This window comes from Ornithodoros turicata, chromosome 7, assembly GCF_037126465.1.
Source record: "Ornithodoros turicata isolate Travis chromosome 7, ASM3712646v1, whole genome shotgun sequence".
NCBI lineage: Eukaryota > Metazoa > Arthropoda > Arachnida > Ixodida > Argasidae > Ornithodoros > Ornithodoros turicata.
Window position 1 is genome coordinate 22,031,102 of NC_088207.1, and position 22,777 is coordinate 22,053,878.

General features: G+C 45.4%; 1 protein-coding gene across 1 annotated transcript in view; it reads left to right on the forward strand.

Annotated features, from left to right (window-relative positions):
- Nucleotides 1–22,777, forward strand: part of LOC135400331 (uncharacterized) — a 344,105-nt gene that overhangs the window by 297,298 nt on the left and 24,030 nt on the right. The window contains exon 3 of the mRNA XM_064632162.1: nt 2,794–2,850. Coding sequence (XP_064488232.1) covers nt 2,794–2,850 — 57 coding nt within the window. The remainder of the gene's footprint in view (nt 1–2,793; nt 2,851–22,777) is intronic.

Here is a 22,777-nt window from a genome sequence, read left to right on the forward strand (position 1 = left end):
TTACCAAAAATATTTTGGAAACTACACTCTTAGAAATGAACTTCACCACATAGCACGCTGCTGATTTGTTGAAAACGGGAGGAGGAGCCTATTTTACACAAAATAGGCTCCTCCTCCCGTTTTCAACAAATCAGGGGCGAGAACGTTGTCATTCGGGATGATGGTTGGCTAGGAACGTGCTATGTGGTGAAGTTCATTTTTAAGAGTGTACGACAAGACACGAAGCATCAACAACTCCAGGAAAGACACTTGGCGACTCCAGGAAACTGTACATAAACCGTTGTACCCTGCATTGGAACAAAACTCGGTGAACAGCTACATGGAGTGCGCATCGCACTTCTGCATCGAGGAAACAGTTCAGAAGTACTTGTGCATCGATTTCTCTCTCAATCTAGTGAAACCCGGTGCTGAAAGCCGCGAAATGCATTAAGCAGCAGCAGTAAAGTTTTACCCAAGTCGATCGAACACATTTGAGTGATATTACCGTTTCAAAAGTGGAGGCCGATACTCTGAAATCGACCCCAGCCGGGCAGGTGGACCGCCTATAGCCGAGCCGACGGCACCCTGTCACGCGTGGAAGGAATTACTTGCGCCAGTCGTCATCTGACTACAAGAAAGGCTGCAGAAGATGCCAAGCGATTATTTGTTATCAGATTCATCGTACACCATTGATCTCTCATTTCCAGCTCTCATTGGTCGCCTCAGTTATGATTTGTCCAATCATCGCCGGTGATCGTTTGAGGGGCCAAATTCGAAGCCTCTCTTCAGAAGAAGAGAAAGAGGGAAAGCGAAAAAAGCAGTTTCTCGCGCTCATACATCACGAACGGCTCAACCAATGGATCCAGTTCCTTTTACGTTGTTTTCAAAGTAACGACATATTTCATTCCACGTGGAGAAAGTTTCGCACTTCAGTGCCCCCTTTCACGCAATTAACATCACCAAAGTGCACCAAAGTAAATTCTACGCTCACGTCTCCAACATGGTGAACCCCCCTCCATTTATTTACTTCTCTTCTCCTTCTCCCTCTCTATCTCTTACACATCCGCCGAGCGCGAACACAACAACTTTATTCTGATCCTTTGTCCCTGCCCCTATCAGAAAACTATCAGATATCTTCCATCAGCGCACAACCGTCTCGCGAGTAGTGTAGTGCACCGCCGCACCACTTCACACCAATATATCACGTGATTAGGAAAGGGTAGATCGTTGGGAAAACAAGCACACGTTGGTGCTGCCGTCGTGTAACTTTTCGTCGTTTTCGCGTTTCGTGGTCAGTGCGGTATCTGCCTCGCACAGCAAGTTTTCCTACGTGTCATCTTCACGCGATGGCATCCATCATCGGAGACAACCATCAAAACAGCGCATGTGTGATCGCGGCTAGACGTCTTACAAATCCGTCTGCCTGACGTCGTTTTACACATCCGCGCCGAACGTGACGTAAGAGGGGCACGGAACGGTTATTTAGCCGTCAGTCAAAAAGAAGGGTTACAGTCGCAGAGAAAAGGCTGTTGCAGAGCACGCGAGTACGGCTCCCTATGTAGTTAGATGGAATTCAATTACGCAACGAAACTGGCTAATAACTTTAGCAAATATGCACCTTTTCCGTTGTCCCTCACGTACTGGATAAAAAGCGTATTGGTGTTTTGCCATCCTTTGATGCACTTCAAGCCAAATACTTGTTTCGGCAGCCCTAGGAGGTGCCGCTTTCAAGTCTTAATGGCACCCGTGCTAGCCGTGGTTCTCTTGTCTCTGCTCGTGACTTTGAGACTGGAACACGTAAATTTGCACGTAAAACTGTAGTACTCTTTACTGTAGTACGCGTAGCGTGAATAAAGCGCTCTTTCAACGCTGGGAATAATAATAAAAACAAACTAACGCGCGGTGGTGGTGGTTGCGAAAGGGCTCGCCGTTGCCGGTCTCACAGAGGTGGACAACGTCACGACTGGGGGAATGTGCGTCCTGGGCCGACTTCTAGGGGAACTGTGCCGACATATGTCTGAAAGCGTCAGAGGAAAGCCCAGGAAAACCCCCAGACACCAAGGATGAAACAGAACAACAAAAAATAAATCATGACTATGACCTGTGGTGATTCACCACTGGAGAGCACCACACAACCCCATTACACGCGAAACATCAGATGTGAGATATGAGAATGAAGCAGTGGCGTCACTAGGGGGGTGCGGGGGGTGCAGTCCGCACCGGGTGATGAGACAGAAGGGGGTGACGTGCTGCACCAGTACCGCCTCCTCCTCTCTTTTTCTGTAGCGAGGTGACGCCAAAAACAACATAAGAAGCCCTTGGCGAGCATGTGATTTTTTTTTCTGCGTACGATAGGATACTGTTATTTATCGTGTATCGCCTCGAATGGATAGGGACACATTATTGCGGGGGGGGGGGAGGGGGGGGACGGAGCTTCCACACCGGGTGACGCATACTTTAGTGACGACACTGGAATGAAGTTAAAGTTATGTGCAAGTACAACAATTGAGCTCTCTTCCACTGGCACTCTATCACCGATATATCACATACGATAAACAATGAAGTTTAGCGCTATTATCATCGTCAGCGCGCAGCCTGTTAACGCGCGCGAGAAATAAATCGGCGCTCGTTCGGTTGCTCTCTGACGAGCATCCAGCGAACAGCTGTCCTGGTTTCTCCCTCATCTAGCAACAAAGCAATACTGGGTCGGGAAGGTCAATTACGTGGAATTCCACAAAAAAACAGAAATACTATGGCTCTTTGGTGACACCTACTGGTGACTTATGCAGCACATTTCTTTCCCTCTCTTTCCAGCTCCTGGACTGTTCTTCTCATGGCGGCTTTTGTAAACAAAGATGGGGGCCGGCTCAGGTAAACACTCCTTTACATTTCACTCAGTATTTCGCACTCAAGGGAACTCAATCAAGGGGACTCGTCTAATCAGCCAACAGCACACATACAAACAAAGAAAATCAATAAATTATCTGTGTATGTGTTAATTGGCACGATAATCGTTTTGTCCCATCCTACAGTCTTCCAAACAAGATGCAAAACAGGCGCGCACTTTCGAATTTTCAATGAACTAGTAATCATGGTGGGGATGATGATGAGTTGGTGAAAGATGAAAGTCACTGAAAAGGTTAGCCAGCTGTAGGGATCCAACCCACATCTTCTGGATTACCGGTCCAGTGCTCTACCAATTGAGCTAAACTAACACGCCTCTCCAGCGACTTTCGGGGTGCGTCATCTGAAGGGACGACAAACCAGCCACTCACTCTCACTCACCCTCCTTTCACTCTTACATTTTTTGCTCACTCATACACACCAAGGATAATGAGTTGGAGTTCTTTTTTCTTTTTATTTCTTTTTTTTTTCCTTGGCGCAAAAGCGTCTATGGCTATGACGCCAGGAAACCAGGAAAGAGAGCACTGTCATTCTGAATTACGGGTGGCCATGTGCGTGTTATGCGGTGAAGGTCTGTTTTTTGAGTGAAGTTTCAGTGTTAGTTAGGTAGTTAGTAGTTATTAGTTAGTACAGTTAGTGAGTGTTTAGAGTTTAGAGTACATATGGGCAGGGAAGTGAGATGTTGTACTATCGAAAAGCAGATGGTGGTGGTGCTTTCGAAAGAGGTTGCCTTTGTCGGTCTCACAAAGGTGGGAAACATCACAGCTAACGCTGTGGGGGAATGTGCGTCCTGGGCCGACTTCTAAGGGAACTGTGTCGACTATATGTCTGACAGCAGAGGGGGTGGGGCGGGGGTGATGGCAGGATCGGCCACACAGAAGTGGGCGTCGTCACGACAATAGCCAAAAAAGAAAAAAGAAGGACGGACGGACGGAGGATAGAGGATGAAGAATGAAGGATGAAGATGCGTAGAGGGTGCATGAGTTCGTCGGGGAGAGCAAAGTATTAGATGGGTCGTTGAGCAAGACAGCAGAACATCATCGCAGAGCGCGCTCAAAGCCAACCATGACAAAGAATGATACACCCACGCGGTCCCCCAATTTGCTGACGACGAGGCGCGTACATCAACGTTGTAGAACTTGGCGTGGGTGGAAAGTGCAACAGAAAAGACGTATTCCTCCTGATCTCAACAATCAGAAGACATAACCATATCATTCTGAGCGCTTCATGGCCATGAGTGTGCTATGCGGTGAAGTTACGCTTTTAGAGGGTGTCACTATGATGTCACATCCCTACGATGTTCTGAAGATTAAGGAGCGAAAAAAATTACGCTTGACACGTCTCCTTCGTGCTTACTACACGAACACCGTTGCCCCTCCATGGCCCGGCCGGTTTCACCAACGCCGATTAACACTTGAACCGAGATCAACGGTCGCTTAACTTGAATTTAACGCTTAACTGTGCTTCACAAAAGGCAGTTAATAATATCACTGTGACATTCGTCACCTCACCAACTAGCGCTCGCAAAAAAAGAATTGAGCGTTAACTTCAAGTTTTAGCAACGCGTGATCTCGGTTCAAAGTTAACTAGCATTGGCCCTATAACGGCTCTATATGTCGCGCAGTTATCCATTTCTCTCAGAGTAATCAGCAAACTACGTAGCGTACGACCCCTCTAAACGGTAGCCTTGAATGCAGTGATTTGCGGCGGTTTTTTCGTCTTATGGGAGTGCTGCAGTTCCATGGCCGTGCTGTGAGAGCAGGCTCGTTATTCCCGGGTATATCTACATAAAATAGAGCGTGGCGACCCATAAAAAGTTTAGCCGTGCCGACACGCTGTGCTCAGCAATTACCCATTGCGAGTACAGCATGCTGCTGTTCACATATAAAGCTTTGGCGTCATAACAACGTCACATTTATGTGTAAAAAAATGGCGTATGACATTGAAAACCGTCACGGGTTTGACGTAATATGAAACAGCATACCGTCACCGGCTGAATACTATATCCAAAATGCCGTTTTTCCTCTGCAGCTCTCGAGACAGTACCCTTCTGGAGTGTCCTACTTACAGTGAAGTAAGTGAGTAGAAGAGAAAACAAGGGCGTAAACACCTCTACTTCATCATCGGGAATGGGTCCCAGATAAATGACGTCAGCCTTCGCGTCTCAACGCAGGCAAAAACGTGCTAGCACGACAGCGAAGAACAAAACAATTCCAGTATATACATAGTATATACGGATCGATTTTTTTTTATTTTACCAGCTCGTAAACCTTAACAGTGGTTTGCTTCTGACGGGTATCAAGCTTCCATTTCGTCCCGACGCATCACAAGCATAATCTTGCACACCCCGGCGTGCGTGCAACGCACAAGGCCATTGTATCCCGCCATGTTTGGCCCAGCATTAACAAGGACGTTCGGGCCTGGACCCAGTCTTGCAGCGGACAAAAGTTCACCGTCATACCCGGACACCACTGTATCTATCGCCTACTAACACTACGGCGTATCACAACGATCTATACCAGAGGTCTCAAACATGCGGCTCTCGGGCCACATATGGCCCTCGATGGCCTGTTCTGTGGCCCTCTGGTCCTTGACCACCAACGAGAAGGAAGCTACCCTCTCAAGAGCTTTAATGAAGAACTAGGAGTAAAAGCAGATTTTCAGACATTGCTTTTAGCCTTGCCTGGCGCACTGATGCCCCTGTCCATGTTAGCCAGAGTTTTCCCATGAGCACTTCTTGTGGCTCATGAACGTCACTACGTTTCGTGCACACTCCTGGTCTACGCGAGCACCTTGGTGAACTACCACCGTAACTAGATCAAATTCGTGTCTAAATAAATAAAAAATAAGAGACGGAACAGTTATGTACAAAAGGCCACCGTATTTTACTTTGCAGGAGGGATATTAAGGTAGCAAACTCGAAGGCTTCCATTGTCAATATTGTCAGCTAACACTTCCGCTCGGATTTCTCCATTTCTCTTTACAACTTGAAACTGTGAGGAACGGCAACGATAGAGCAAATACGAGGTAATTTCAGTGCTCCTGAACACTGTCATAATCCCTTGTGAGGAACTACGTATTTTCCTGAAAAACGTTTTTTTAAAATATATTTGCAGTATTGGATTTGAAAGGCAGCTTATATATTTTTCTTGGTGCGTCAAGTGAAGTTTTTCAGTCATGAATTCTCCACACACCGTCAGGCTCCACAATAACTACTCCTGCTGTTTTTTGTGTACATTTTTTATTTTACGGTATATACGGGGTTCTTTTATGGTAATTACCGCCATTTCTTTCCTGTCTGTTCCTCCATGATGTGATCCAAGATTAATGCCGCCCACGACTCGATTTGGGTTTGAGGCCTCTGGTTTATGCTGTGTACGTTGAAGTGCACAGATTTTGCAGTTTACAATAGCACTCATAAGCTTATACTATGCATGTGTTGCAGCTGTGCGTAGTGAAGAAGCGACGCAGCATTTGAATAAAAAAAAAAAGAGCAAAACATCGCAAATTAAGAATATGTGTGGGTGTAATTTCTTGGAGTGCAACGTAATGATAGCTTTCGTACTCTCTATGTCATTGCAACGGAAGCCATTGCGATTCTGCTGCTAAACTTCTGCAATATCTAGAAACCATTGTGCGGAATTTTTGAAATATCCGCGTAATTCCTTGGGAGTTCAGCGAATCAGCAGCAACGCCGTCGCATTTCTCCCCGTTGTGTCAGCGTTACATCAGCAGAGAGACCGCTAGCTTCTTCCTCCCTTTCCTTCTTTTTACTGATTTATTTTCGTCGCGGGTATTTGCCAGCAGCTCCCCCCTTGCTTTTTAACCACATTCTTCCCATACAATATTAATTTTCGTTCACACCTCCATGTAAAAGGAGTTCGAGACACTCCAGGCCTGCCTCATGTCGCTATATGTGATAGCACGGGGATTACACGCATCCACCCCACTACAAGTGAGAGTGTGCGGTTCACTTTCTCGTAAGATAATATTAGACGCTAATATATTCTTGAAACGACGTACAAAACTCGCACATCTATCTATCTAGTGTGTCGGTGCGTCGCCTAACCTCCAAACGCGGGAACGGCATGTTATCGGTGGAACATTCTTTAAAACTGAGGGCACAAAATACGGGACACAGATAAAGAAAACCGCTCAACGTCTTCGCCAGATTCATTATATTTGTTTCCGTGCCGAAAACATCCGGGAGAGACGCGGAAGATGACGCAAGCAAGCAAGCACAGACGAGAACCTAATAACAACTAATGAGAGAAAACCGTAAAGTGTGGAAAAACAATTCGAGGGTATACATAGAGTATGAGCTGCGGATCCCGGCAATCTATTGTGCAGGCGGTGAGAACTGTTGCGAAATTTTCAACATTGATAGCGTGTCTTGACGATGATCCATTGAGATTAAATTTCTTTCACGGTGATGCTTTTCTTATTCGGTGATGACGATGGTAACAAGAAAGCCGTGCTTCATCGTTTTACTCAAATAAATTTTAATACGAGGGCAGGGTGTCTCCACTTGTAGTCCTTCGAAGCATTATAAGCCTTAATTACTCGCTTATTAAGCTTTCTTTTTAATTTTTCACTACGGGAGATAATAAAGAAATAAATCCGCCCGATTTGTGAAATCCTACGTGACATGTTCTTTCCCAATTCGGTACCCTAGCAAATCTGGCAAATCTAGGCGAATCCTAGGTATCTTGGCAAATTTACACGTCCATCCACGTAATGAATTAGTTCGAACTCATTAATCTTGCGTTTGTCTCAACGATGAGAGACGGCTCATGGTGCAGGCGGGACATTGTGCGGTTCACTTTCTCGTAAGATAATATTAGACGCGTTCTTGAAACGACGTACAAAACCCGCACATTTATCTATCTAGTGTGTCGGTGCGTCGCCTAACCTGCAAACGCGGGAACGGCGTGTTATCGGTGGAATATTCTTTAAAACTGAGGAGATACTCTGGCAAATCTAGGCAAATCCTAGGTATCTTGGCAAATTTACACGTCCATCCACGTAATGAATTAGTTCGAACTCATTTTTCGGCTTAGACGGCTTAGACTCATTAGACGGCTCATATACATGAGCCGTCTCTCATCACACGTACAGGTTGTGCTAATCAAAGCCCCGCTTGCCCGACAATATATATATATATATATATATACGCTACAAAATGTCCCGAGTCCCGAAGAAGGCGGAGCTTCCGCCGAAACGTAGACTTCCCCAGACCCTTAGTTTAAATGCCAGCCTAATAAATAGCTTTCCCCCACTCCCTACTTCGGTCTCTGGTGTCTTTTTTCCCCTATCTATATGTATTTCTTTTTCTTTTGTTTTTAAATGGGGTACCATCAAGCATCCGTACTGCTGTGTAATCTGGCGTGTCAACCATGTAAATAACCAGATATAGTAGGTCGGAAGTTGTTCATGATAGCGTTTCCGAACATGATAATCCAATCGCCATGTTGCTTTGATACGGGTGACGTCACATTGCTGGGCTTGGATTTGATAACTTTCTTTATCGTATCATTTTTGTGGAGTTCATTCTAATTATTATTATTAATTGGGGATTTACGTCGCGAGACAACTCAAGATCAATTCATTGTAAAACTCACGAATATCAGCTCTACAGTTATTTCAAGCCGCAGCCTTGCCGCGTTGAAGTACAGGGTGGGGTGCAGATAAAGTAGCCCCACATTCATGCACGTGTGGCATTGTGGGGCTACTTTATCTGCACCCACCCTGTACATCCATTTTCGATCTTGTCGTGCAACGTTTGCAGATCTACAGCAGCTAGTTCCAGTGTACATATGGTCCTTCAGGCATGGAGGAGTCAACCTAGTGCCGTATCTCGCAAACGAAAAAGTAATGACAAATAGCAGATGAACAGATCGGATTCCCTTCCGCGCCTCCTGCCATCTGTGAGAAGCAGAAGCAACTACGACACATCCGGCAACGCTGCTGGTTTGGTGGTTTATTAGTTTCGAATTTAATGTAGAATACAGGAACGCTAGTTCGCGTGAGGTAAGGGGACGTTGGGGGATAGTTTAGCACTCCATGCGGCGCAAGGGAAGGTGCGTACAGTCAAGTGAAGTATAGTGTCGTCGAGTGACGTAGTATCGTGGGAGCACAAGGTCAGCAAGACCAGCACTTGTATTCGCACGAGGGTGGAAGAGGTAAGCGATTTGAGGCAAGCCGATGAAATAAGAGGGACAAAAATCTAAGAGCTTAGCTTGGTGCTGCACGCAAGCGCGTGAGTTTACGCAACGTATGGACAGGGTTGTGCTTAATGCAGTATACAGATGCAGCATGAAAGAAGCTCGTCAGTTCGTGCGAGGCAGAGACATATCCTTTGGGCCCGCATGCGTCCGACGGAGGCAAGTGCGTGAAAATACAGTAGGAGCGTTGAAGGCTTCCCTGCTAGATCTCCAAAACATACCGTGTGTCGTCTGCCTTACAATTTTCGTATCAATATTTCCTTCCAGTAATTTTCGTTTCGATTTCAATGTATTTCATCAAAACAGGGCGCGGGGGCACGGACAAAAAGCTGTATGAAGACAGCTTGACAGCGGTATGGCACCCGTACAGCTGGGAACGTGCAAGACGCCAAATACAATATCAAACATATTACAACGCAAAATACCAAAGCAAAACCAACGTTAGTACACCACCACATGAAAGACACCAAAAGAGATATCAAAGATACCAAGTTTCTAATTTTGTCCACGATATTTATTTCAACATCTGATATCGTTAACTCATCATGACAAGTAACAGTCATGTTTTTGGGTGGTAAGAAAAATCCTTGGTTTTAGAAGTGTTTATCCTTAAGGAATTTTCATTTTCGTTCCTAGATCTGGTGGTTACTATAGAAGAGGCTAGTGTCATCTGCATAAGTAATACTTTTCACGCCTAGCATCGCCTTAAACATGCAGAATAAACAACAATGGCCCTATAGGACGCTACCCTGCGGTATCCTGGAGCCATAGAAAGCGGAAGGATAATTTTGAATTGTAATATATTGTTGACGGTTTCTAAGAGACTGGATTAGTTAAGCAGTGCCACAAACGCCATACAGCAGGAGTTCAGTAAATAATGCTTGGGGGCTCAGAAAATCGGATACTTTGGTGTGATCAATGTAGAAAACCCCGTAGAGCTACTAATTTCTTTTTCTTGCTCTGTTGAACGGTGTTTTCTAAACCCACATTGACAGTAACGAAAATACATTTTGAAGGGAAATTATTCTGGACAGATTACTTCTTTGAGACCCTTAGAAAATATCGGTATAGGATGGAAATGGGCCAGTTGCAATTGGGTTCGCCTCCATCGCCCCCATTATGAATAATAACAACTTTGGCAATTTGCTTCCACTGCAAAAGAATGTCCGTTGTGAAAGTTGTGTTAGAAATGCGTGCCAATTATGAAAATAGATTTTTCTGCTTTCTTAAATTCAATTCAGTAGCTTATTTGTTACCTATCTGGAAAACGCGCTTTTTACCCATTTCTCTGCTCAATTCGGTAGTGGTCCATTCAATAAGGATGGGGATCAAATAGCATGATTGCTGTTGTTTCTCTTGTTATTGATCTGTTGTTAACTTTATTGCTACATATCAGTAATCTTGCCTTGTAATTCGTAAACACCCATAAAGAGGACGCGTGTATGCATATCCTTTTCTGACCTGTCCTCTCCCCTCTTGTTTTCCTTTCGAAAAGCAGTGGGATAAAAAAGTACTTGTTGGTACCGATTAGTTGGGGGTGGGGGAGAGAGACAAGCATCCCGAACCAGTGCGAACACTTATCATAACTGAGGGACCAGAAGGTGCCTCAAATTGTCAGTCAGATGCGTCTCTTCAAGGAATTAATGCCAGTTCTAAATCTGCACCTCTTTGCCTTTGCAGTTCAGTGTAACAGCGCATCATGTCTTTTCTATAGACTTCCCACGCTTTTATACCTCCGACTTACCCGTCTCAAGATTACAGTAGTACCTCCCTTCTCTGGGTTATATTCAATTTCTTTTAATTTCATGCAACTGGTCTTATAATTTAAATTCCATAGACCCGATCAGCCACACTGAAACCTTTACACTGCCATTGTTCTATGAACTTTTTTGTTCCCATAGGTTGTACTTTTGTCCTTTAAACTATATGTGCTTTCCCGCCTGAGCTATGTTCGTCCGTGATAGCCGATAATGTTTCGCATTCTTTCTTCACCCCAACAGTCGGCTTTATGCCATGCCCGGATCCTTGTAGCATAAGCTGAATAAAAGTTAGTTGCATTCGCACCAGCAGAATGAACCTTTGTTGATTTCCAATTACTGTTACGGTATATGTATTTCCTAAATATTTCTAAATATTTCTCAACCTTGTAACGTTTGGGTCTCGTTTGGACCTCACCACCTGGTTGCATATGTGGGAAACGTTCGGGGAAGTGCATCAGAAGGGCTTTCTGTTGGAATCACCACCACTACGAATCATCATCATCAGTATCAGCATCGCCATCATCCTGCCCCCCTTCACCGGCGTCATCATTCCGGGAGTTCTCCACGAAAGTAACTGGTGATGGGGAGTGATGGGGATGATGAAAGTGATGTGGAGTTCCGTGCGTCACACTAGTGAAGCCAAACTCTCCATTTTATCTTTCCTGAAAACCAAACCAAACCAAGGTCACGTGGAACGTGAAGTCCTCCCGTCCGGGCAAGAGCTTCACCAACCGAGAGCATAAGCGCAAAACATATGAGAGTACGCTATGGTACGCAGGCTGACGCTCTGTGGCTGTACGTATACTCTAAATCTTTTCACACCTTTAAAGGTGTAATAACGTGCATGGCGCACGCCTTTTTAGGTGTAATTTTGATAACATCATGATGGAGCACGGTTTCGCACAAATTTTCTTTACTCGAGTGTTGTCTGTCCTCCAAAAATTCACTCTTGCAACATCTCAACATTGTTCAACAGTATTGTAGACACTTGCGCGTGCTCGATTATCGATGGCGACGCATATATGCATTAGCTCGTACCTACGATATCCAAGGCATAATGAAAGCAAGATTTGCACTGACACTTGGTCTTTAGTAATGCTTTCCGAATTTTGTTAAATATCATCCTGGAGATGCAATGTTACGCAACCAGATTGAATGTGCATAGCGCACACCTTTAAAGGTGTGAAAACGTTTACAGCGATAGTGCTCTATGAGTTTATAGCTCAAACGTTTACAAAAAATACATTTAGCAGTTGCCTTAGTGTCATTACAACATATTCCCATTACTCTCGGGCCCTGCTTCAGCACCGCGTGATAACACGTAACTGTAAATATCGACAGCACGTTTGAAAAGTATGCATGTATGTGGCAAGGACGCGCAATTTATGCGTGCGTGCGGAAGCAAGAACGTCTCTCTGAGATGTAGTAATAAACCATAGATCGTTTATTAGAGCCAGGCACGCAACGTCCGACCATGGCGTGCATTTAGAGACCTATATAACACCAATGTGTGACTACTGCCTTCGCCGCCCGAAGCTGCGCCTCTCCCACGCCTCTGCAGAATTCCCACAAAGAGCCAAGGGACTCGTATTGTTAATGAGCGCAGTTGCCAATTATGTTGTCACGATGACATATTTTCGCTGAACGAAATTCGTACTCGATAAATGAGCATGTAGAGGCAATAGCGGAAATATTCAGGGGCACCACCTTCACTGGTGCGGTTGCAGTATGTGCGTGATTTTAGTATGGCTTGGGATTGGATTGGATTGGATAAAAATGAATTGGCGATTGTGTTTCGTGCCACAAATATGGAGCTGGGTATTCCCAGTGTCGTGCATTCTAAGAAAAAAAAGGTATGATTTTCTAGCCATTTCTCCTCCAACCAGTTTTAGCTTTTGGGTATAACTACAGAGTAGAAACTGTCGTTCTACCAGCTTGGGTAGGAAATTCTACCATTTTCTTTTAGAGCAAACGTGAGAGAGAGAAGCAAGGGAAAGGGACGCCGCCGCCTTATACCAGCGGGGGAGAAGTCGCGTTTGGATTGGCACGAAATGGTAGAAGTACCGTCCTGCTGCAACTTTGGATAGGAAATTCTACCTTTTTTTCTGAGAGTGTGTATGCCAAAGGGAGCCTGGCCATTAGGAGGAGCCTAAAAAAGTGACTCGATCTATCAATCAAACTTAGCGCATTTCATTGGTTACCGTTTTCCATGAGAGCTGCCATGACACCAAATTTTCTTTAAGATGGAGGATGGTGCTTGGAACGGCGAAGCGGAGATTTCGTTACAAACAATTTTCACAGGCTACTTTAATTTCATACTGTGAGTATATATTGTGATGTACGTGTAGAGGAGGCCAACTCTCGTCCCGCGCGGTCGGTTCAAGCTACGCGCCACCGGCGCGAGAGCAGTTAGTTCGGCCCTGGCTTTAGGACCACCGATACATTAAAAAGGCTACTTCCTCTCCTGACCTGTTTGTCGTGTCAGTCACAACATACGCATCTGCAAAATCAGCTTCAACTTTCTCTCCGCCATCATTATTTACGCGAAAATGGGATGTTTCGTCGCTAACGTCAGGCCTATAGTTAGGACCGTGATACCAAGAAACTAGCAAGAAGGACGACCCTTATACGTAGGATTTTGCATTATATAATTGCATTTTCTTTATCCATACATCTGTGCTCATTTTTGGTTCGATCTACTTACATTACGTGATTTAGAACTTCATACCGGCAGTCGTCTGCTACGAAGAAGCGGTTGTACCGCTCTCCTTGCCAATCACTCCTGCCTCGTTTTGGTCTGTCACCAGTATCCGTTTCAATCCGAATCAATCGAGTGTCTCCAAAATGGTGGCACCCAGTAAATAAGGATGAGGTAGAAGTACTGGATGGATGTAATAATATCTGTATTTCGACCTATGATTGGCTATATACCTCAAGAAGTGGGTGGAGCCTCAGGTATAGGCAGGTCCCATTAATGGCCAAACTCCCTTTGGCATACACGGCACTGGGTACTCCATATGGTCAACGCCACCTATTCAGATGACCTGCGTAATGCATCCGGTGGTGGTGGTGATGAAAGAGCTTGCCCTTGCCGACCTCACAGAGGTGGGCCGACCTATGCCGAGGTGTGCCGAAGTAGTTCATTACCACGGCGTGTCTCACCTTGTCGCACGCGATGTCTCGTCTTTCCCCGAGGGTTGGGGTTGACATGAGACAATCTGTATTTTTGAATTTCTTGTTCCGTGTTTATAGACCGGCTACGTTGGTTCTGCATTTACAGGTCAGAAGCTCTAGACCCCGGAGAATGTGCCTATATTGCTACTTTTTTTTTTTAAACACGAAACATATAAATTTCATCTTGCCCCATCTTTTTTCTCTCTCTCCCCACCATTGCTTCATCTTGCCCCACCTCACCCTACTAGATAACCGACTCCTTCCGACCTCGTGCGGAGGAGGGTAATATTTAGAAGGAATCGAAATATAAAACTGAGAAAACCTCTGGGGTTATTTCTAATGCAGAATGCAGGCCTTTGAAGATAATACAGCTTAGGATATTCGTTGATCCTGTCCCATGTGCAAGGCAAGAGAGGTATGAGACTCACACAAAACTCTGAACATCTTTCCTAATCTGCATTTTTCCCGTTATTTCCTTTTCCTCCACACTACAGCAGTGGTTACGTTTCTTTTGTTTCCCAAAACGCGCGGGGCACTTTCGTATACCTTACATTGCAAAAATTATTTATGAACACGCGAAAGAATTTAATAATGCGACAGCTTAAACGCCGTCACGCCGTAACGTGTATTCGGAGTCCGCAACCTAAACACAAATAAAGTAGGAAGCGCACAAACCTTATGAAATGTAATCCGGGCGCGCAGTCAGCCGACAAGCGTAGATCCTCCGCTGCTCTTCTGGGAATCCTAGTGTAGTTCGAATATGCGGCAGGAGAAGCATTTGCACCGATATGCAGAATTTTCAACTAACTTCGCCGGCGGCGTTACTATTGCAGACTGGAATTCTGTGGTGGTCGGTATTGGTTTTGATTGTTTCTTATAGTTCTCTGGGAAGTACTCATGCACGAGAGTTTGTGTAATTCCTGGAGTCGATGAATAACATGTTATATAAATTATATGGTAGTACATGGGTGCGTTTTCTCCTGAAAGTGAACGATTCTTTTTTTTTCTCATTAAACAACAACAACAAAAAAAAAATCCGCTCAATTCCGCTTGAAAACACTTTTCGGTAGAGGTGGTTTTTTTTTTGTTTTTTTTTCTTTGCGCCTGGGTCCTTTAAACTTCTGTTTCCGCTCTCTCTTCCGGATTCGCAGAACCTTCCATGGATTCGGGATATTCCGGATTCGTCCTATCTCTAGTCCTTAAAAGTCCTTAGTCCTTAGTAAGTCTTCGTGCCCCTTACCCCGTGATGTCTACTTTCGCAACGGAAAATGTCGAACTGATTGAAACCATGAGATAAGGAGCTCTCACGTCTGAGTGCCGGAATAGCAGATGATGCCGGCAGTGGCGTAGCCTGAGGGGGGTTTCGGGGGGTTCAGCCCCTCACCCCCCTTTCCCGCGCAATCGTACTTTTGGCACTCTATTTGGGGGAGGGAAATGAGGGTGAAATTCTCCACTCCCATGTAAAGTCTCCAATATTTTTCTGGCTACGCCACTGGATGCTACGCTACTTCGTCGAAACTCACATCCCCATGTTTTTACTTTATCACATCACCATCTCATGGTTTAAATCAGCGAGATTTTTATTTTTTTCGTTTCGAAAGCAGAGACGCCGGGAGGAAGGGAATGGTAGGCTGGAGGGTGAGGAAAATTTGGCTGTCCTCATGATTTATGTGGCGAGACGACCGGCTGCAGGCAACCGGCTGGATGCAGGCATCTACAGTACCTGGGCCCACTTCCAGGAACGTTGAGGCTATTCCTCAGTGCTATACTCCGTAGCTTCGGTAGTGCATTTTGCACACGGTGCTACGCTCGTTGTACTTCTTTCTTTTAGCACTATCAAAGCTACGGTGTACGGCACTGAGAATGAGCCTGAACGCAAGCGGGAATAGATCTTTGCGAGGGAACAGTTTCTATGAGCCTGATATCGCCGACACACTCTGTCAGTGCCCATTTGCCTGGGATTGAATTTCCCGATCATCGCTTTGGCAGTTCACTTGAGTGTGGGATGATAACTAAGGGGGAAGAATAACTTTGTTCGTTAACGTTCGTGATAACGCTAACTGTTAACGTTAACCGGGAACATATTTAACGTTATTCGTAACAACATTTAGCGTTATTAACGTTATATTAAGTGGTAAGGACTTTTCCTCAGACTTCCAATCCGCACTTTCCAGTTGCACGTGCCCGAATAGAAACTGCTCCTGCTTAATCCGTTTTCGCATAATTGTAACGTCACTGCGATTACTTGGGAGCTGACTGACAATATGTAGCGTAGCCTACCTATAATCTGTAAACAGTTCCTGCACCCGGATTCTTCAGTCAATGATATCCATTTTGACCTTCGGTAGCTTTCCAAAGCCACATCCTCACTTGCTTCACTTACAGATATCCGCTTCATATTAACTATATAACATTACTTCCGCTGCCTGTTCCTCTCATCACTTTAGCAGCGCACACGTACACGCACGCACGCACGCACGCACGCACACACGCACGCACACACACACACACACACATACACATACATACATACATACATACATACATACATACACACACGCGCACACTCACAGACAGGCAGAGAGCTACGATAAACTCAAACACATTTCGCCGTACTGGCCTAAAAACGTTCTTGCACATTCTGTAACGATTAGAACAGCAGCGGTGCAAGTAGCGTTGCTATGTACAATGCTAAAATTTGCCCTCAGCAACCTTTTCGTCAATTCATGCCTCTGGCTTTTTTTCTTTTTTTCATTTCTAACATTTCCATTCTCAAATGAACGTTCGGGATGTAAGGCCACAATCATCATTATCATTAAACTAAAGTAGTAGTAGTAGTAGTTGTGTGATCAACGCCGGATCCTTCAGCCCGTAAGCGAACAATGGGAATAGAGTATTGCGACGATGACACACCTCAACCATCATCAACAAACTAAAGTAGTTGTTCTTTGTTTCAGCTCCCTATAGCAGACTACACTCCTTGTTTATTTCTTCCACGACACAACTACGAAATTCAAAACGTTATGTAGGAAGCATATCCCCGATCTTCGGCCACTGACAGAAAGACAGAACAGAGAAACGAACAGCGTAAGACAGGATTCGAACTAACATGTCCGACGAAACACACCTAACTTACTGTGATCGCCTACACGCTTCACTGTGGGTCACCGATAGAACTTCATAATGTAAAAGCCTCACTCTGAGCAGCATAAACGTCATCTTGTCAGTTACAGATCGAACGTGTTCCCGCCAACAGCCTCCTCATGTACAGAGCCCCATCTACGCAGCTGATCTATGCAGTCTAACGCAGCCTACGCTTCGTATACCCCATTGTATTGCGTATATATGCCCGACGCCTCAACCCTATACAGTATGGGCAGGGCAAAGCTGCCCATCAACACACAACCCGAAGTGTGAAACGATAACGGGTCTTGGGCTACATTTCCCTATACGATGCGGTTTTCGCAAGAGCCGAGCCCATTTTTCTCGTATAACCTAACGGAGTGCACAAAGGGAGCCTTCTTTTTTCCTATTTCTATTGTGATAGACTGTTGAGCGCATCTTCTTCAGGTTGCCCGTGAATAGGGGAGGAAAACGGTTCTTGAATGGACAAAAAGTACCGATGTGTTCAGTTATGCACTATGAGGTAACGCACAGATGAATAGCTGCAGAACGCAAAATGAAAAGAAGAGAGAAAGTTTCAGTTTGTTTTGCTCTTTCCCGAAACCAGCTAGAGAGGAGGGAAATATATCGCTCAAATAGCGGTCTCATTTTCATGTACATGAATGTGAATCGTTTATTCTGGGAGAATTGCCTCAAGCCTCGGAACATTTCAAGTGCTGGTAATTGCTCTGCTCTGGTTTATGCTGTAAAATGAGGATACATCGATGTTTGTCGTTACACAGGGGGCAGGATTCGTGACGCTTTGCAGTGAGGAGGAAACTACACTCTTAAAAATGAACTTCACCGCATAGCACGCTCCTAGCCAACCACCATCTCGAATGATATCGTTATCTTCCCTGATTCGTTGAAAGCGGGAGGCGTACGCCTTTTTGTGACACTTATGCTGTTCATAATTGTCACAAAAAAGGCGTACGCCTCCCGTTTTCAACAAATCAGGGAAGATAACGATATCATTTCAGATGATGGTTGGCTAGGAGCGTGCTATGCGGTGAAGTTCATTTTTAAGAGTGTAGGGTACCTCTTATCCGCGTAAGTGACGTAGCATGACGTTCGCTCTGGGGTGGTACACGTGGGAGCGAAGGTGGCAGCCTTGGAGGAAAGAAACGAAGGAGATACCCTAAGCGCCTCTCCCAATGCGAGCGGGCTGTGACCGGTGCATGACATTGTGGTTAGTTGCCCATGTACGTGACGGCAGCCATACCTGGGTAAATTACTTCTAAAATGTAATTAAATTACATTACTCACTACTCCAGTTAGAATTTAATTAAATTAGATTACTCATTACTGCAATTGAAATGTAATGAAATTACATTACAATTACTACGAAAAAGTAATGACACTACAAAGTCATTACTGCGAGTTTAATCGTAATGATATTGAGGATGTGGAAATTCATTGTCAGACAACACTATGTACTTTGTAAAAACAAGACATATTTTATTCTGTGCCAGATTGAGTGCGTCACCGTTCATAGTGGGCGTTGGAATTCTTTTAACTCGCCAGTCGGCAACTCTCTTTCTGCCAAAGTGACAACACAAAGCACATAGTCGATTCTTTTGTAAAAAGCAATGCGTAATGTCATTAAAATCACTGCCAAAATGTAATTAAATTACAATACAAATTACATAATATCAAAAGTAATGCATTACATTAAAAATTACCAGAAAAAGTAATTTATTAGTGTAATTTCATTACAGTAATGACATTACTACCCAGGTATGACGGCAGCACTTCATCAAAACATGGCGTCCTCCATGCCTGTGGCGTATCTTACCCGAATGCGGAGACGTGCAGCGGCCGAATAACTTGCTTCCAGTTCCATACGTTCTTTGGAGCTAGAAGTTATCATATACTCGTTGAAACACAAAATATATAATCTCAGTGTGGAAGCAATGGATCACTAAATTGCTAGAAGACGAACGTACGTCATCGTGACATTGGCTTGCATCCCTTCTCTTCTGCTAAACTTTCGCTCTGATTTATTACTCGACAAATGTTGAAATACCCCATACCCTTCGAAGTGTTGTGCAAACGGGCTCCTTGAAGGTCACAGGCGTGCTGAAGATGAGATTTGCTAAACGGGGTGTTACACTAATAAATCTTTAAGAATAAATCATTTAAGAAAAATTCTTTCAAACTGTATTGTTTTACAATAAACCGCGTAAAATTCCCCGATAAGGAATCAACCGCGCAAGAAACAATCGCTCAAGAATCCCCCATGAAAGTATATCGTTGCAAAATATATCGTTACAAATAAACTGTTTCAAAATATATCCTCTAGTCCCACACGACAGCGGAGTGATAGATCTGTATCTCTACGCAGAGGATAGCAGTAAGACGTAGCTTATATTGGTGGTTTTCGCCCTTGTTAGCATTCACCCTCTACCTAGTACTCTGTCATGGCTGCCGTATTTGTTATGTGTGTGTGTTGTTGCTATGTTTCTCTTCCTAGTGTAGAAAAGCTCATGCATTATATGCATGTACCGCGTTGTTTCGCTTGACAAAGCATCGACGGGACCTGTGGCAGTGCTGAGCACTCGTTCGTTCGTGCTTGTGCTCTGAGTTCGCTTTACACTGACATTCATGTGAAGTACGCTTGCTTCACGTAGGAAGTATGGAAGTCCGATGTCCGAAGTATACTCCAAGGCAGGAGTCCAATTAAATTCGACGACTTTGGGGCTATTTGTCGAAGCGGGTTGTCTATTTCACTCGCGGCCATACCACGTGACAGTAGCAACCGTATGGTTGATTTTGGGGGTGGTCCTGAAACGATTTATCTTTAAGGACATATTCTTAACCGCGGATTCCTTAGCGTTGTTATTTACACGTGGATATTTGAGCGATTATATTTGTGCATTGGCCGTGGCTACTTACGCGTTTATTTTTGAAAGGTTATTTCTAAGTGTTTCAAACGGTATACGGGTGTATCCCGTTTGAAGCTGTCCCGTAGACTGTTGCATTCGCAAGACCGTTTGCGAAGTTCAGTGATAATTTGCAGTCCTGGTGAGTAAGTGTCGGGGTTAGCGGGCTAAAATATTGCTGTCTGGGGGTCCAGAAGCTGCAATTACTTCCGCTTTTACTCTTTCTTTTTTCTTAGAGTGTACAAGTCAGCTGCCGCTACGAAGAACCGTTTGCTGAATCGATTGAGGACCTTTCGGCACCGTGAAAGCTTTGGCACATTTGCCTCCTCTCTCTCGACAGACCGCACAACGTTCACTTCCTTCTTTTCTTACTGCAATTGACGAGGAGACATAATTGTAACACATTACTTTAAATGTGCTTCCACCTATAATCGCTTTGCAGTCGTTGCTCTCACGTGGTTTACATCTCTATATCTTCCTTGACCGTCGGCACCATCATCGTCATAATCATCATCATTCTCTCCTTGCAAGCGACGTCACTGTCATGTTACGATGCACTCAACCAACCTACTGAGCGACTCCATCTCACAGAACCTTCTACGACTTGTCAGCCATATAACCACATCTGTCCTCCACCTCCAACATTGAATGTAACACTCGTCGGTCCATACCAGCGTCTTAGGACTAGCCCGTTCCACATCTCAGTGTGTCTCCCTGACCCTCCGAGACACGTCCCACATCCATCTTAATCCAAACACTCCACACCTCACTTCAAGAAATTCCCCGCCCGAATTCCTGCGAACAAAGCCTAGACTTCTAAATGAGACGCCGCAGCTCCACGGTTTCCTCGCTAATCCACGCGTCTCGAGTCTTCGGTAATTAATTCTTCCTTAGCGCATAACCGTCCGCTACCCACACCAGCTCGGACCCTGGGTTTACTTTGAGCGCCGTTCAGCTTGAAAGGCAGTCGCGGTTAAACGGCTCTTATTGTTCGCGCGTAACCAGTGTCTTCGAGAAGCCGTTGGGGCTGAGACTCTGGGATTCCGTCGTGAATGATCAATTAGCCGAGAAGACCGTAATGAGCGACAATTGGAGCTACCGCTTGGTGGTGTTTTGCTTCCGTGCATTAATGGTTCCAGGAATAAGTTTCGACGTGAAAATGAAACTATACGGTTAAGGTAGTGCGAGAAATATTGATTTTCGACTTAGAAGGACGAAAGAAGCTGAATATTGTGGTGCTAATAATCAGGATGGTAGACAATAATACTGTTCCTGCTGCAACAACTCGGAGCACTCCGTAGTTTTTTTTTTAAGCTCCGTGTTAGCGCCGCGAAGCAACTGTGACTATGAGCGCCGTATAGACGTGGACAGATGGAGAGAGTACAACAGGAAGCAGTGTGAGACATGGGGGTTAGCAAGCGCGCTGGACCGACTTCAAGGGGAAGTTTTCGGACATTAGTATGGAAAGTCTGTCGGGAAACACCCAGGGAAAACCCCAGGCAGCACAATCGGTGCGGAGATCCGAAGCGGCGTCACCTCCCAGTCTCGGTGTGGAGAGCGATCATCCTAACCACTATGGCACGGGACCCGGTGTACTCCGTAGTCCGGGAGACATTTCGGAGCTGGGAGTGGTCCATGGAGGAGGCGACTCGCGGTTAAAAACAGGAAAAGAAAGCGAAGACAGCAAGCTTAATATGTTACCTGCTGCTTGTTCTACCTAGCATCTTTGAACAGTACATTCTGTGATATCCCCGCAGTACACTCTAAAAACGCGGTCAAGGTCCACAAGAGCTCAAAACGATATCGTTCTGTCTTCTGATTGTTGAAGGGGGAAAGCGTACGCACTTCCCACAATACTTTACACGTACAGGGGGGCGGGGTGACGAACCCCTTGCCCCTGCCAACCACACCCCTTCTTACCAACACACACAGAAATGTATGTACAGTTCTCTGCAACGTTAACCTTAACGCGGTGACGGCTGGTGGAGTAGTCTGCGCTGCGAGCCAACATATTGTGAGACAGACCTGCGTCCAGCGCCATCGTCGTGTTGTTCTTCTTCCCACGCTCTCCCTGGATGATACGCCTGCTCCATTCGCTCCGCCTCCGTGCACAATAAATAGTTTCTTACCCAGAAACACAAACCGTTCTCTTGCTCACATCTTGGTGGAGGTGCGACCGATTCACCGTCAACCTCACTTACACCCTCACCTTCACTCTGGAACTTCGTTCTGGCAAGAAACTAACCAGAACGATGCCGTCGGACAATACCCCCGCCTTCTTCTACTGCGGTATTCGCGGCACATTGCTCGATATTGTAGGAGACGACGACGCGGCCTCGAGTCTATGTACGACCGTCCCGTTGACACCTCTGCAACCTATACGTCTCCCGTACTCCTCACCTAGTTGGTTCCCCGACCCGTCAGAACAACGACGCGCGACTTCGCCAGGATACCGTGGCTGACAGCTCGGCCCGTCGTCCGGTCCTCGCCGCCGATCTGTTTCCCCATACCCGGGGCGGTCCATGCGGGGCTCCAACTGCTCCGAGTTGAAGATAACGTTTCAGAGAGCTGTACTCGCTTATTTTCACATGTAGGCTGTTATTTGGAGTAGCCGGCTCCTGGATTACTGGAGTCCGATCCTACTTTTTTTTCCCCCGTAGCAGATACGTTTTACAATGTAAATACGCAAGAT